General features: G+C 41.1%; 7 protein-coding genes across 7 annotated transcripts; 5 read left to right on the top strand and 2 right to left on the bottom strand.

Annotated features, from left to right (window-relative positions):
- Nucleotides 1-271: 271 nt before the first annotated feature.
- Nucleotides 272-732, bottom strand: MSH3 (Mismatch repair protein msh3; the record flags this gene model as incomplete). The annotated part of the gene is made up of 3 exons (XM_064823936.1): nucleotides 272-338; nucleotides 406-469; nucleotides 525-732. The coding sequence occupies 3 exons, from the start codon at nucleotides 730-732 to the stop codon at nucleotides 272-274; spliced, it is 339 nt and encodes a 112-aa protein (XP_064688761.1).
- Nucleotides 733-1463: 731 nt separating this feature from the next.
- On the top strand, nucleotides 1464-3022 carry cwf29 (RNA-binding protein Cwf29; the record flags this gene model as incomplete). Its single annotated transcript, XM_064823935.1, has 2 exons — nucleotides 1464-1975; nucleotides 2029-3022. 2 exons carry the CDS (start codon nucleotides 1464-1466, stop codon nucleotides 3020-3022), a joined length of 1506 nt encoding a protein of 501 aa, XP_064688760.1.
- Nucleotides 3023-6532: 3510 nt separating this feature from the next.
- ATC70_004632 (uncharacterized protein) lies at nucleotides 6533-8010 on the top strand (the record flags this gene model as incomplete). The annotated part of the gene is made up of 3 exons (XM_064823934.1): nucleotides 6533-7059; nucleotides 7119-7519; nucleotides 7595-8010. 3 exons carry the CDS (start codon nucleotides 6533-6535, stop codon nucleotides 8008-8010), a joined length of 1344 nt encoding a protein of 447 aa, XP_064688759.1.
- A 494-nt stretch (nucleotides 8011-8504) lies between these two features.
- Nucleotides 8505-10294, top strand: ATC70_004631 (uncharacterized protein; the record flags this gene model as incomplete). Its single annotated transcript, XM_064823933.1, has 3 exons — nucleotides 8505-8733; nucleotides 8831-8846; nucleotides 8896-10294. The coding sequence occupies 3 exons, from the start codon at nucleotides 8505-8507 to the stop codon at nucleotides 10292-10294; spliced, it is 1644 nt and encodes a 547-aa protein (XP_064688758.1).
- A 227-nt stretch (nucleotides 10295-10521) lies between these two features.
- ATC70_004630 (uncharacterized protein) lies at nucleotides 10522-13362 on the top strand (the record flags this gene model as incomplete). The annotated part of the gene is made up of 4 exons (XM_064823932.1): nucleotides 10522-10601; nucleotides 10657-10720; nucleotides 10774-11262; nucleotides 11338-13362. 4 exons carry the CDS (start codon nucleotides 10522-10524, stop codon nucleotides 13360-13362), a joined length of 2658 nt encoding a protein of 885 aa, XP_064688757.1.
- Nucleotides 13363-13747: 385 nt separating this feature from the next.
- ATC70_004629 (uncharacterized protein) lies at nucleotides 13748-14103 on the top strand (the record flags this gene model as incomplete). Its single annotated transcript, XM_064823931.1, has 3 exons — nucleotides 13748-13834; nucleotides 13891-13983; nucleotides 14041-14103. 3 exons carry the CDS (start codon nucleotides 13748-13750, stop codon nucleotides 14101-14103), a joined length of 243 nt encoding a protein of 80 aa, XP_064688756.1.
- Nucleotides 14104-14243: 140 nt separating this feature from the next.
- On the bottom strand, nucleotides 14244-14949 carry NAG1_1 (Glucosamine-6-phosphate isomerase (Glucosamine-6-phosphate deaminase) (GNPDA) (GlcN6P deaminase); the record flags this gene model as incomplete). Its single annotated transcript, XM_064823930.1, has 2 exons — nucleotides 14244-14662; nucleotides 14736-14949. 2 exons carry the CDS (start codon nucleotides 14947-14949, stop codon nucleotides 14244-14246), a joined length of 633 nt encoding a protein of 210 aa, XP_064688755.1.
- Nucleotides 14950-15521: the final 572 nt, after the last annotated feature.

Here is a 15521-nt window from a genome sequence, read left to right as displayed (position 1 = left end):
AGAAAGAGTGATGTGTAAAAAATTGCACTCGTATACGTTGGTCTGTTCACTGTGACCGCCATGCAATGGAAGGATCAATGCATACATTTGCAAACAGGAATGAAATCTACCCATCAATCAGCCGTTGCAGTTTGTTTCTTCCCTTTTATTTTCAATGCTGTGGTATATAGACTGATAAAAACAAAAGAAGAAAGAGGGGGGGGGGTGGCAATCAGAGGGACATACATAATGACGATGGCGGTTGATCCATCTCATCCAACATGCCATTTCCTTAACCCAAAAAGTTGATACAGACTCCATGAAGAATAAGAGAACATACTACAAAATCCGCAAACGCCCTATATTGTTGTTGCATTATCAGTAAGAGCAGGCAGCGCAATGCATGAGAACAGTAAGCCCATTTACCTTTCGGGAGAGATTGTCTTGAAGGACTCCTTGTTTTCAGAGTTTGTTTGGATACGCAAATTAGCTGTTTCAAGGCATGTCAGTAATCAGAATGCCAATCAGTGTATATGTGGTCTTACCAGCAAGAACAAAGCTGCCAACAGTCGAGATGAAACCACCAAGGAAAGCATTGTAGGGAAATGTGCCAACAATAGCCATGTACACAAATTGGAATATGCCAGTCAAGAGAATATAAACCAGGTAAACGTCAATCATTTTGAGTGAAACTGGTGTGTCATTTTTATATCCTGTGTAGAATTTCTTGGTTGCTGCACTAAGTTGCTCCATGTTATGAAAAGAAAGATGAATTGTAAAACACGAAACTTGTGAAAGATTTATACTCATTTAATTTCACTAATTTGGCCCAATCAAATGATTACCACAAATAGTGGGAGTAGGCAGCTTTGACAGATGGTTTTATAAGGACAATGCGATAGATCAGCAAGTAAATGATCTGGAGCATCTTATTCTTCAAAGCTACCTTGCCTACATGACTTTGGTCTGCAATATAAACAGCACGTATTCCTTGTTATTCTGGACATAGCGTCCTTTTAGATGACTGATGCAGAGATGCCGCAAGATCTCCGTGATGTTTGCAGCCTTGATAAAGAATGCTGGCTTGCCCTTGATTTGCCTCCATCAGCTGTGCTTGTATTTGTCTTCAGTTTTGGGTCGAGAAAGTGATCCATGTCATTTAAAGGGTGCTATCTAGAGTGAGCAGGAACACTACAATGTCTTTTTCTCGTGCGGTGCATTTTATCCAGCCTCGCGGAGCGTCAAGATCATCCTACTCAAATGACCACTGCCCGAGCTCTGGCTGGAGTCTCTAAAAATGGAGTGTGGGTTGCAACTCTATCAATCAGTGGTTATTGTTGCTGATGAGCTTGATGGACACTCCAAATCAAATTGAAATCCCACTCGACAGCCCCCTTTTTTTTTAATCTACATCTCTCTTTTCAATCTCTCTTCCATCTCCTCCTCTTTTCTCCCATCTCGCTCTTTCTCTCTTTTATTCTACAATGAACATATTATCTGTTCTATTAGGACATTATAATCAAGATCAAGAATTCAACTTGTACAAGATCGAGAATACCGATACGCTTCTCTTCAAATTGAATGACATTACACATCTGTTCAATCTAGAATCGAGTTTGTTTGAGAAAACACCACAATTTGTTGATAAACAAAAAAACACTTACATAAATACCACTGAGCTTGTCCAAATAGCCATCCAACACAACAAATTTTTGCTGGCTGAGCTCTGTAAATTGAAGCCAAATGATTATGTTGCCAAATTGGATGAATCAATGTTAGCAAACTTACCGCGTTTGGTGTACAGCAAGTCAAAAAAAGATGCGAGTCAATATCAGATCACCTCCATTGAGCTCACAAACAACAGCAAACCTGTGAAATCAGAGCCACTGTCGCCGTCTCCACCTCAACCTCGACTTCCTTTACCAACGCATACATCAGATCCAATGGCTCTGGATCACATCATAACTTCAAATAAGCAGGCTAGAAGATTAAGCAGGTATATTAGCATACTCTCAGCGACCAGGACGAGTATTAAATCAATCAAAATAGGACATTTGAAGATCCTCCACCCATCAAAAAGCAAAAGAAAATTGAGCCTCTGCCAAAGCCTTTACATACAGTGAGCTCTCAGCAACCCACCTTATTAGCAAAGCGTTTAGGCAACAACATCAACAACAAGAGAAATTTGACCATCTATGCTCCTACCTATGGCGAGCAATTCAACGGCATACGATCAGCGCCTCTCAACTCCAATTTCCGTCAAGCGCCTGCCACAAAACCACATCCTTTATCAAAAGCTACCTTGGTGTCGCCTGCCAACTCAAGCACCGCATCTGAATTTGCTATTCCCCCTATCGTTCCTTCGCAACAACAGCCTCCTCACACGGCGCATCCCAGCAGCATACATCGCCGTCATTCACCGCAATATCCAGCATCAGCTTTCGGACACAGTTTCCCTGTAACATCAGGTCGAGTGGAGCCACCAACAAAACCGAGCTCATTACAACGACAACAGTTTATGCAACCATTTGAGCATTTATTCGATACCATTGAAACGACTCGTAATTTGAAATCAACGCTGGACGATCAGATTCGTCGCTCATCCACATTGATCCAAACGTTACAAGCATCCTCCACCACCATTGAGGGGCTGGTTCGTAATCAGATTAAGGAAGCTCAAATGGAAATTATGCATAGAATGGAAGATTCAATTGATGGTCTATTTCATCGCATTTCGTCACTGGAAAGACGTCTTCATTCCCCAGCAGAAGATCACCATGAAACCAGGGATGTATCGCCAACATCATCCGCTTCTCATGGCAACAATCATTCCACAACGTCTCTACCCGGGCATCCTCCTCCACCTCCCTCTGCTGCTCCTGCTGCGCCCTCGTCTCATCTCACTAGACAACAGCAGCAGGATCTTGTGAGCCCGCCTACTATCGTCAGATCTCAACATGACATTGGGCCCAACGAATACCACAGCATGCTGGACACGTTAAGGGAGAGATTAGATAGACTTGAAAAGCAACTCGAATCATAATTTACACCTGTTTCTCATCACTACTGTTACTTATTATATCTTTTATTCTCATATATGTTACAAATTATTTATTTTTGCTATTAACCTTTATTTTCTTACCTTTCGTTATATATCTAAATCAAATAATAAAAATAAAAGCGAGCCGTATGCTATTGCCTTGTCAGAAATGGCCTTGTTTGGAGGTACGCTTGTTTCCAGTTGCGCGACATAACTCATGCTTCCCATTGAATCAGTATCTCAATCATCTTCATCATCATCGGAAAGGCATTTTGGTCACCTAGTAGTGCTCAAATCATTTCAAACTCAGTATATTTTTTTCTGTTCAAGATTGGACAGATTCTGATTTTTTTCGACTTCTTTCAACTATTTTGTGAGATTCGACTATATAGACTGTGATGATCACCCTACGCTTTCTAATACATTCTTGAAGTACTTTTCAAGGAGCTTCCAATGATGCCAAGTAAACTAAATGTTTTGACTGAACCTACTGAGCAATTCCAGAAAACATGAAATAAGGTTTTAGGCCAAAATGTCGAAATTTTGCATATGAAAACCTAATAAAAGTGGTTTCAGAGGTTGCTTTGGATCGAGGGAAACATTTTGATTCAATACATACCGTAACAAAAATCTTCGTTTTCAAGGCGAAAAACGTGATCGTTTGATTTTTGATGAAAACCATGAGGTACCCCTCATGCTCTTTGGTTGAATTTTGGTCATGTTTTTTTTTTGATTCCCAAAAAGTTGAGCAAAGGCATCAGGAAGTTACTACTACTCAAGTACAATTGTTTGGCATCATTCCGGTGGCTCATAAAGGTCTACATGTCAAGATATAAAGGCTCAAAAGCTGCCGAACTTGGCTGTATTTTGGGCTTTTGCTTGTCAATAGGCACATTTTAGTTATGACACAAAGGCTTAAAGACATTGTATGTATTGGTTTAGATTCAGAGCATGCTGTTACACCCAAATATTCAGGTTTGAATATTAGGTTTAGTACTGCTGTATCACTGTATCATAACACAGTGTTACAGCTTGTTAGTGAGGTGATGGTGATTGTATAGCACGTTGGACGTTTGAGACGCAATAGATAGTCTGCATCTAATCAATATTTACAAGCAAACAACACTCTTGTCCCACTAACGCACTATATCTCGCTTAACTACTCAACGACTACGTTGGCAATGTCACAGTCTGTCGTATAGTAGAAACCACGATAGGAACAGCAATTGAATCAATTTGAAGTCAAGCGACATTCCAAATCGCATATAGATCCATGGATGCTGCACCAATCAAACTTACATCAGTTATTTGAAAGACCATGTGTGTTTATGTGTGCAATATCTAAACCCCATTAATTTGCATTTAATTAGCTTGCATTGCATGATATACAGTTCAGCAAATGTTCCAGCTTGATGCTGTTTGAAATGACTGAGCAATCTACATTGAAGCATTCTAATGATGTTGGTACAATATATATATATATATATATATATATATATATATATATATGCGAGTCCAAATGTTGCTTTTACTTTCTTGATAGGCTGACCAGGAGATTGTAGTAAAATGAGCATTTCAAGTATTATAATGGAGTACTAATGTACAAACTGATAACAGCCGTAGATATTTCCTTTTCAGTCCACAGTAGTATTTCTTTGTTAAACCGTACCCCACATTCTCACAGAGTATCTCCTGTAAGACTCACTCAAATTAAATGTCAAGCGAACCATTCAAAAAGCATTGAATTTCAATATCTCAACTTGATCGCTTCATGACGAACGTTTATACCATGCAGTTTTAGTGTTAAATCGACAAGTTAAGTTTGGCACTTTGCCATTCATGGCCCTTGAGTTCCCAAAATTCCGTTTGATATGTTGCAATCTTGATCGACTCGATACGTAATTGGCAAGAGAGTCGACGGTTTAAAAAGCTGTGATATACGAAAAATAATGCAGACCTAAATTATGTATGAGAACCTCTAGCCAAGATTTTATTCATGCTATTGCCGATAAGTAGTTAACGTTGAAACCGCACAACAGAAGAGCCAATAGTTCAATGCATGTATTTTGCATGAATCAAGGACAAAACTACGAATATATCTTCTGTTTCCGGTCTGAAATCACAAGATGTCGTTACCGGTAGCTCATTAATAAAGCTTCCATCATGTTACATTGCATGTATGTCTTACTCCATTTTGCTTAGCTAGCAACATTTAGTGCTAGCTGCAAAAGCCTTTCTGCTTGAAATATCAGCAGTATTACATGAAAGGGTTGAGAAAACCAATCAGCCTAAATGACCCCTCTCAAATCTTGATTGAAATGCCCTTTCAACCGGGTGATTAAATATGTATTTTAGAGTGTAAATCATATATACAGCTTATTGTCTGTATCACCAGAAATCAGTGCTGAAAATATTTTTTTATTGTATGTTGGTTACACTATTTAAGGATTTAATAGAGCTGATTGAAAGCGGCTGCCCCAAGAGCATATAAGCCCATGCTCTGGAAGGGTTATCTATTGTTATTATAAATGACGCTATCTTGAGGACAGCATGCCGTAGTACTGTTGCCCTCATTTTCAATGACAAAACTACAGAATGCTTACATGTAATCTTACTAAATTTAAAATGAACAACCGAAGACGTGGTGCTTCAACTCAAATGAAAAAGGAAAGCTAACGGTATGGTAAATATATTGTATTTGCCTTGGAAATTGAATATGTCAAAATCTCATTCGTCTATACTTGATGTAATACAGGGCATCCTAAGACTCAAATAGCAATAGCTTACCATTGGATAGCAAACTTTAATTTATAGAACAAGTACTTCAGAAACACAAATCAAATGGTAGCATTGGAATTTCAATATCAAATCTTATTGCCTCCCCCCCCCCCCCCTCCTCCTCTCAATGGATGCCCTCTCAAGCGTTACATTTCAGGCACAGTGTTCCAGTGCTGGAAGAGATTGAAATAAATGATAAAAAAAAAAAGGAATATTAGGAAGGACTTGCAAGACCCCGGGAGTCAAGTAGAGGGTTGGTAACATAATAAGTAGATTACGTAAAAATCATCCATCAATCATACAGTGGTGCAGGTTTCAAATTACGGAGTCGATTGAAGCAGATGATGGGTCATGTACAAGCGCATGAATGTTGTGTATCTGAGGCACTCTATGCTCGCTGCTGCTGCAATAAGCAGGGCATACATCAGTGCATACATACAGAAACTTGCCATCTTGTATTTGACGTATATGCGATGTGTCATGGTGGTATAAAACCAAATGTTTGTTATAGAGCTTACCTTGAAACCCAGTTAGATCCCTATTTGCCAAATACATAAAATTGCAACCGTCAATTTGTTTTCCCTTTTTATTTTTTTTTCTCTCTCTCTCTCTCTCTCTTTCACTTGGAAATATCTCCATAGCAACGTATATACGAACATGCGAAAATCAAGAACTGGACTTGATCGAAAGAATTCACATCGGCGGTCTTGGTTCAACAGTGGCAATCTCTTTACCATGTTCTCCTCTGCGCCACCATCCCCAGAATACAAATCAGCGGAAGATGATGCTGAATTAATAAGAGCAAGAGCCCTCAACAGCAGCAACAACTACGACGACCCCCAGCAGGCCCTGCACAGACAACGCTCCGTTTCATTGACCCCAATGGACAGCACCATTGTAAAGCCTGTATCCATGTCATCCAGGCCAAATCTTCTGAAAAGCAACAAATCTACATTTTCGACTATTCTCTCAAAAGCAACGAAAAAGAAGAGCAAGCATCGCAGAAAAGAATCTACTACTACACAGGATTCTCAATCTACTTACTTTGATGATGCGGTGTCTTCTTTACGCCGTAGCAGTGACAGAAGTGATGCTACCACCATCTCTGAGAAGGATCAAATGCAAGCCCATCAAAAATTGCATCAAACATCACCACAACGAGCTCAATCTCCCACCAAGCCATTGCAATTACTGGAATGCGATGAAGAGGAGGCTGATCGAATCCAACTGAAGAACGATCTGGTGAAGCTTGCATTTGAAGGGTAACTCAATGAATGTTTCAACGTGCGATGTTATAGTGTTAACCATATGTGCGTCGTAGTGAATTCTCATTGCCATTCGACTATCGTGATCTACCAAGCGGTAGAATTTTGGATGTGGGTTGTGGTCCTGGTTCCTGGTGTATCGATCTATCAACCAAATATCCTCGCATTCAAGTCATTGGCGTGGACAGCGATGACATGTTTCCTTCAAAGAGAAATCTACCGAGCAACTGCCAATTACTAGTGTGCAATGTGCTGGACGGTTTGAAAGAGTTTCCTGAAGCAAGCTTTGATGTGATTCATATTCGGTTCATGGTGTTATCCTTTACCACAATTCAATACCCTCAAGTTGTCAAAGATTGCTGGAGACTTTTGAAACCAGGGGGTTACATTGAGATCCTTGAAACAGATTTGACCGTGCATTCTCCAGGTCCCATCACCATGAAGCTAAACGAAGAGAGTAAGTAGTTCTGACATTGTGTGCGTGGAGCGAGAGAGATAGAAAAAAAAAAGACTGACCTAAACCCATCTATAGTGCATGAAGTGTCTATTAGCAGAGGGCTGAATCCAAGACGTCAAGTTGATAAGCTGAGCGAGCTCATACCATCTGACGCCATGAATCGACAAGTGAAGTACAGATCTATACCAATTGGAGTCTGGGGCGGTCGCATTGGAGTTCTCTGCAGAGATGACATGATCAACATGCTGACCAAGTTTCAACCAGCTGTTCAGGATTATTACAAGCGAGAGAACGATGCAGAGGCCAAGCTTGCCTTTAATCGAAGCACCAACATAGTTTTGAGAGAAATGGACCAATACAAGAGCTTCAGCAACTACTATTTCTATACTGCTCAGAAGCCTTCTGAGCGATCACCACCATCATCCACGGCACCGTCTATATCATCAGCCAGAAGACAACATATGGCTCCATCATTCAGTTTTAAATCATAATTACTACCACCTAATACTATACACTTTAATACTAATTTATTACACCTTTTACTAATACTAATCACTAATAAAGCTCCCGTCTTGACTCATCATCAACTTACGCAGCAGTGTGGGTCTCGTACTATAGTAGTTTCTTTTTTCAACTTTGATCATCATCGATTCTCTTTATCCATCACACCAACAAATCCAGCTGTCCTCCTTACATCGTGGAGTTCCTTTAAGGTTTCGACTGCTGATGTATATATGAATAAGGGGAGACAAGATGGCTATTCCAAGAAAACGATTGTGATGTACGTCATATACTCCATGTACACATACAACAATGACTCAATTTATGCGATGTCTATCTGGAGATGCAAATTGATTGGATGCAACCTTGGGGTGTGCAACAGAGCTATATAAAAAAAAAAAAAAAAAAAAAAAAAGACATTAGTTGCATTGGTATTTCCTTTTTTTTTTTCTTTCCATATCCTTCAATAACAACAAATATCTGAATGCCTGAACCTAACACCAAGACCCCATTGTTGGCTGGTAAAAAACCACCTGTTAGTAGACCCAAGGCTCACCGCAGAAGATCCAGTTATGAAGCATCTACCTATAATAGTGCAGGCAGATCTTTGAGTTACTCCAAGAAGGCGCAGGAAGAGGACACCAATACGCCCGGATTAAGCTTGTGGAAGATATTGACATTGACTGTATGTATGGCAGGTGTGCAGTTTACATGTAAGTTTTTTTATTTTATTTTATTATAAAGTCTCTTTTGGGATGTTGTGATACTGACATCATGCTTATCTCACCTCCTTGTTTTGACACAAAAAAGGGACCGTCGAGCTATCGTAAGTACACCTACTACAAATACATCTCATGTCATTAACCCTACCATAGATATGGAACCCCTTATCTCTTGTCGCTAGACCTATCAAAAGAACTGACAGCTTTGGTTTGGTTAGCAGGCCCATTATCCGGTCTGTTGGTCCAGCCTTTGATCGGTGCATTTAGTGATAAATGTACCTCGAGTTTGGGAAAGAGAAGACCTTTCATCATCGTTGCTGGTCTGTTGACATGTCTCTCCATGATCGGTGTTGCCTACGCTAGAGAAATCGGATACTGGTGTGCCAAAATTGCACCAGATCAGAGCAATATCGACAGAGCAGCTCATACCAATGCCATTATTGTCGCTGTCGCCTCCTTTTACTTTTTGGACTTTACGCTGAATGCCGTACAAGCTATTTGCCGTGCTTTGATCTTGGATATACCGCCTCTTTGGCAGCAAGATGTGGCAAATGCGTGGAGTGCAAGAATGAGCAACACAGCAATGGTCATTGGCTATTTCGTTGGATTCGTTGATCTCGTAAAGTATTTGCCCTGGTTGGGCGATTCTCAAGTCAAGGTATTTTGTCTGGTGTCCATTGTGGTGTTTGTGATGACACTGGCCATTACCTGTTTTACCACACAGGAAAAGGTTGTCGAGAAGAAGGAGGACACAGATCTCAACCAGCCTTGGTACAGTACCTTCTACTACATTTGGAGAGCTTTCAGATTCTTGCCAAAACCTATCCAAACACTGTGCAATACGCAATTCTTTGCCTGGATGGGTTGGTTCCCCTTCTTGTTCTACAGCACGCAATGGGTCTCTGACATCTACTTTGCCTCACACCCACCTACAACACCTGATACACCACTTGATTGGGCACAGGGTACTCGCGCAGGCTCATTTGCCTTACTATGCTACTCTGTCGTCTCGGTCATTGCTGGACTGATCATTCCTGCTGTAGCCACAAAGTTCAACCATGTCAAGCTATTTTCCTTGCTCAACATCTATACCCTATCTCACATCACTGTCGCTGTTGCTTTGATGTCGTCTCTGTTTGTAAAGACTGTAACTGCAGCTACCGTCGTTTTGGCCATCATGGGTATTCCTTGGGCCATTGTGCTCTGGATCCCCTTCTCACTTGTGGGCGAATTCGTCAGCTATGAAGACGAAAAGAGACAGCAGTTGATCACATCCGCACCTTCCAGCAGCAATCACGAAGAAGCAGAGCTTGTTCAGGACGAGTTTGATGCCGGTATGATTTTGGGCGTGCACAACATGTACATTGTATTCCCTCAATTTGCAGTGGCCATTGTGTCCTCCTTCATTTTTGCAGCAGCCGATGCAATCAAGGAAGGCGAAGGCAAGAGCATGTCCAGCGTCACACCCGTGCTTGTCTTTGGTGGTCTGATGGCCTTTATTGCTGCTGCCTTTAGTAGATTTATTGTACGAGTTACTACTTCTTCACCTTAATCACATCACATGAATTTCATATACCTTTCTATCACCAACACACATTCTGGTTTGCGCGTGACAGTTTGTGAGCACCCTACACTATAATAAAAAGAGAACCACTTGCACTTTATTAAATTCCCTTTCTCTTGTTCTCTCTTTTTTTTTTTGTGTGTGTGTGTGTGTGTAATTTGTGTATGGCTGAAAAGAAGAGATTTGTATTTGCAGAGAGGAAAAGAGCGTTGCAAATGGCTGCCACATGTGGCCTCAGTGTGATAGAAGAGCAGCAGGAGCTGAGAGGATATCAGATATACATTGTGGAGCAATGGTAACTGAAAAATGTCCCAGTTGCTTGACAAATGCCTGACCGCTTGAATTCATAGGGTGTGCGACCGCAAGGTGGATTCCAATGTAGTTAAAGTGTTTACTGGAGACGAGAATCACATTGTACGTAGAGATGAGTAGATGAAAGACAAACAGACTCACTCATTTCTGGACAGATTCAAGTAGCTGTCATTGCTATTTCCACCGCTGAACTACAGCATCCTCGCCCTCAGATCCAGACATTTTTGAACGCTGGAGCACACTTGAAATCCAAACCAACGCCCCTCGGTGAAATTCTACTAACAAATCCAGGAGAACTGCCGTTTGACATGGACATGGTGCTGATTCGTGATGGAGACTACGACAAATGGGTGAATCAGGCGTACGTCAATATTAATCTGAGAAGAACAAATTGCACAGGACGAAGTTCTCTGAATCTTCGACCACCCAATCCAGCATCCGAAGAGAAATTTCGATCACTATACAAGATTGCAGACACTGTCAACTTTCAGGATGCAGTGATCAACCTGGTATCACTGGTGCAGATCGCCTTGTACCTGTTCAAGCTTTTGGATAAAGACTACATTGATGGGCTGATATGCAACGAGACGACCAATGCATTGTGGACGTTCTACACCAAATACGATCCCATCAAAACTACAGAGGTAAGCCCGTCTTGAGGAAGCCCGTCTTGAGGAAGCCAGCCTAGCACATACTGATGCATTGATCCAAATCACTAGTTTACGCTCAAAGAACCTTGGATGGAACCACATCTCGTAGCAGCCATCATATCCAAACTACTCATGTGCCGAAACAAACTGCAAGACTACAATTTCACCACACTCAAAGACCCATTTGCAGATTACGACACATTTCGCTTCGACATTGGCGACTATCAACGTTACAAGAACATTAAAGTAACAAAATTCATAGACTTGGAGACACTGGGAAAGTTAAACGAACATGCTTTTAGTCAGCTTAAGGTGAGAAAAGTGATTAAATCAAAGTTGGACGATATTTCTGGCATCACCAACTCGCCGCTGTTCAATGAAACATCAGATCCTGAAGTGTTTCGACATCACTCGACCATCGAAAGCCTCCGAGCCATTTGGAGACCAAAGCTCAAGGGTGGTATGTTGCATAATGCGACCACTATGGGAGGTGCCACAGATCAGCAGCCAAACGAATTGATGCACATGCTGAAGCGTACGACGAGAACAGGTGGTGCAGCTGTGGACATGCTAAGCCGAGTAGCAGGTTCGATACCTTGGATCAATACAACAGCTGACAACAACAAGCGAGACAACAATACTAATCGCTCTCCAATGGCCACAGTCGCAACACCCGCTTCAGCAGCACAATCCTCGGACAACATTGTGATGTCTCCCTCACCGTTGAATCAATCTAGATTGGAGAGCCATACCGCCCTGAGTCATATATCCAGCAGTAACTCTTCGGCTCAACAGCCATTAGACGAGGAATACACCATGGCATCCCGTATAGCGACACCTGCTCGAAAACCATCTCCCTTATCGATTCAAACGTCTACTTCTTCCAATAACACACCTCCTGCCACATATACCATAACACCTACTCATACTTTTAATAACACTAATAACAGCACACCTATTGCCACTGCTCCCAGTACAACATCCCACACACCCGCGCATGCCAGCACTGACGATATACCCAATAGCGATTTCAAGCGAGTCATTTCACCCGATCACTTGGATCAAGATATACCTTCTTACGTGCAATCTGTACCTCCATCATCTGCTGCATCCACTGCCGCTGTAACATCACCATCTCCACCTACTCCCTCTGTACCTAAACTACGGATTTCTAAATCAACCGACACCACTACTGCTTCAACACCAAGATCCACCACACCGTCATCTTCTGCTAGCATCAAGCAACAAACCAAGGAGGAGGGTGATTTCGTGCCATACATTGTACCAGCGAAAAACCAATTAAAGCGCCCTGCCATTCGCCATACACGATCCGTGTCTGACAGTATACTGTTGGATGCAGTCTTCATTCATGCTCTGAAAGAAAACAACAAGCTACAATCCCTGAGAAACGCATTTGGATCCTACGTCCCCACAAAGCAATCGCTAGACAGATATCACCGTCGATCCCAGACTACTTCGGCACTACCAAGCACGTCCAAAGAGGCAGCAGTTTCATCAACAATGTCAGGGACAGATCAGGAACCAGAGATGAATACCCGACCCACAGCAACCATGAATGTCCAAACCTACTTGACCTATGAACGCCTCTCTCAAAAGCAGCGGGTACTACAACGCACGTATGAAGAGATCAGAGCCATGGCTAATCTATACGAAAGAACCGCGGCTCATCTCAAAGAAACATATGAAAGGCGCTCTTTGGAATTTGATGTGATTCAGAAGGATTCTCGACATGTTATGGATGAACAGAACGAGACGGAAAGACGACTGAAAGACGTGGAAGATAATAGCGCTAAATTACATTATGAGCTGAAAGTGCTGAACGATAAGCTCAAGGATATTGAAGACAACGTGGGCACATTTTATGGTAAAGTAGGTTTGCTGGAAAGAAAGATGGATGATTCGCAACAATCCATTACAACCATGCTGATCATTGGAAACTACTTTAACCACTATTGGATCAAGATTCGGCAATGGATATCTTGGTTGTCAGATGCACCAAATAAGGCTCAGAAGAAGCAGCAACCACAACAGACGGAGATTGCTTCACCATCGAGCTCTCCACCTGGATTGTAGCATAATATTGTACATAGTATCATTAGCATTTGCGAATAAATTCTAGCATTTCTTTTGTTATGATTTGTTTATCGGGAGGGGCGGCATGGAGTACCATTGCTCTATATAAAGCAGCTTGTGGATCTACGCTGCTTGTTCACCGAGATTATTCATTAATCTCTTACGACTTAATAGAAGATTGTGTATCTACACATTTGATCTAGAGCCAATGATCGCCGGTCAGGATCTTCTTATTAAACGTTTTCAAGCTCATTCAACTTTCAGTTCTTTTTTTATTTTTATTTTCTTCAAGCTTGGTTTACAAACTGCTAGAATAGAGGTCGAGAGAGACATTTGCGTAGGCAAAGACCAAGCAACATAGTCAATTGTGATTTCCAATCGTATAATGTTCAAGATTATTGGTATAATCTTGGCTTTCGGGTTAGGATACATGACAGCATATAATGAACTATTAGCCTACATGCTGCAAGAGGTAACCAACATACGATCCACCAACGCAAAAGAAGCAGATGACTGATATGAATGCAGAAAACAGCACTGTATATTGCTATAGGCCTAACAGCTAGCTTTCTTTTGATTTATATCCCACTGGAGAGAATAGCTGAGGCAGAATCAATTCAGGTAAGCTCTGATAAATGAGACATGTACCATATATTTGCTAATGTGCTGTGCGTGTAGAACCCATTAACCGCTCTCAGAACATCAGCTCGTGAACATTTGCAGCGACGAGGTAGTTTTTAAAAGAGATGATGAATGTGATTAGAATTTTATTTGAATAAATGAGGATTTACAATAAAAAAAAAGGGGAAGCAAGTATAGTAAGATGGAAGAGGGATGAAATGGAGGAAGAGGAGACATTGGAAGGAGGGATTTATACACATTTAAACAGCCATAACTAAACCTTTGTTTGATTTATCTTGGCCGTTCTTCTTACCCAAAGGTGATGATTGCATGGAATTTTGTTGGTTCTTTAACATTAACGATTCTGGGCTGTTGGGAGGAGAGATCCGAATAGGTGTTGAAGATCTAGGTTGAAGATATTGCATCAGGGGAGAGTTGGAAGGTGATTTAGCGGTGATTGCTGTTGTGGTTGCATTCGATGGATTTGCTGTAGATGTCGAGTTCAAGGAAGGATCCAACTTGAGAGAGATTCTACCACGAGAGCGATCCTCAAACAATGTCATGATATTGCCATGATCACCTACTCTGTAGGAAACTGAGAAAGGATCGATCCAGAGCACGAAATCACGAGGAAGATGAGCATGAATAGTAGAAGGTTGAATAGATGCTTTGATACAAGCTAAAAGAAAACGTCTCTGGTCGTTAGTATGTTGCATTGATAGAGTCAAATGTGTGTCAGTGCAGGCACTCACCTTCAGTCAACATAGGGTCCAGCTGTCCATTGAAATTGGAAAGAGCCCGGTAACCGTTTCCTCGATAAGGTTGCTGAGGATCCCAATGATCTTCAAAGCGAACCTTGAGCAATTCCGTCAATGTTTCCTTGAATTTACCAACAACATCTTGATCAACCTTAGATTGCAAGAGTCGACCAAGAAATTCTACAGCTTGTGCTATTTCGATATGCATTTTTCTATTTTTTTTTTTTTGTAGCTTTTCTTTTTTTTTTTTTTTTCTGAAGTGAGTTTATGAATATATATATATATATATATATACAAAAAAGAAAGGAAGGAGAAGCGTGAAAGAGAGGGAAAAAAGAGGAGGAGGAGAGTCTATTTAAATGCTTTTTTTTTTGTGGTTTTTTTTTTGTTTTGTTATATGAAGAAAAGGAAGAGAAAAATCCTTTCTGCTTTAACCAGAAACATCAAATGTCTGATTTTGACACTAATAATAGTCGCCTTTTCAAACAAGCTCATCATCATTTTGGTATCTTGAATTGCAATTGCATTCATACGCTCAGATTTCATCAGATCTACAATTTCAGTGTGATGCATTCACTGCGATGCCATCTCGAGTCATCATTTTTGGCACCTCTTTTGAGGACGAGCAATGGAAACGAACTGGTTGCTATTTACAAGGTGTAAATGATTGGATCCTTGCACATATCCAATTACATCTGAGCAGTCCGTTCCCTATTTGTAAACAATTTCCTAAAGATTGACATGTATAAAAGTTTTTTTCTGCAACGCCAAATTAAGCAA

This window comes from Mucor velutinosus (genome assembly GCF_035048745.1).
Source record: "Mucor velutinosus strain NIH1002 chromosome Unknown tig00001540, whole genome shotgun sequence".
Taxonomy (NCBI): Eukaryota; Fungi; Mucoromycota; class Mucoromycetes; order Mucorales; family Mucoraceae; genus Mucor; species Mucor velutinosus.
This window is presented reverse-complemented; position numbering and strand designations above follow the sequence as displayed.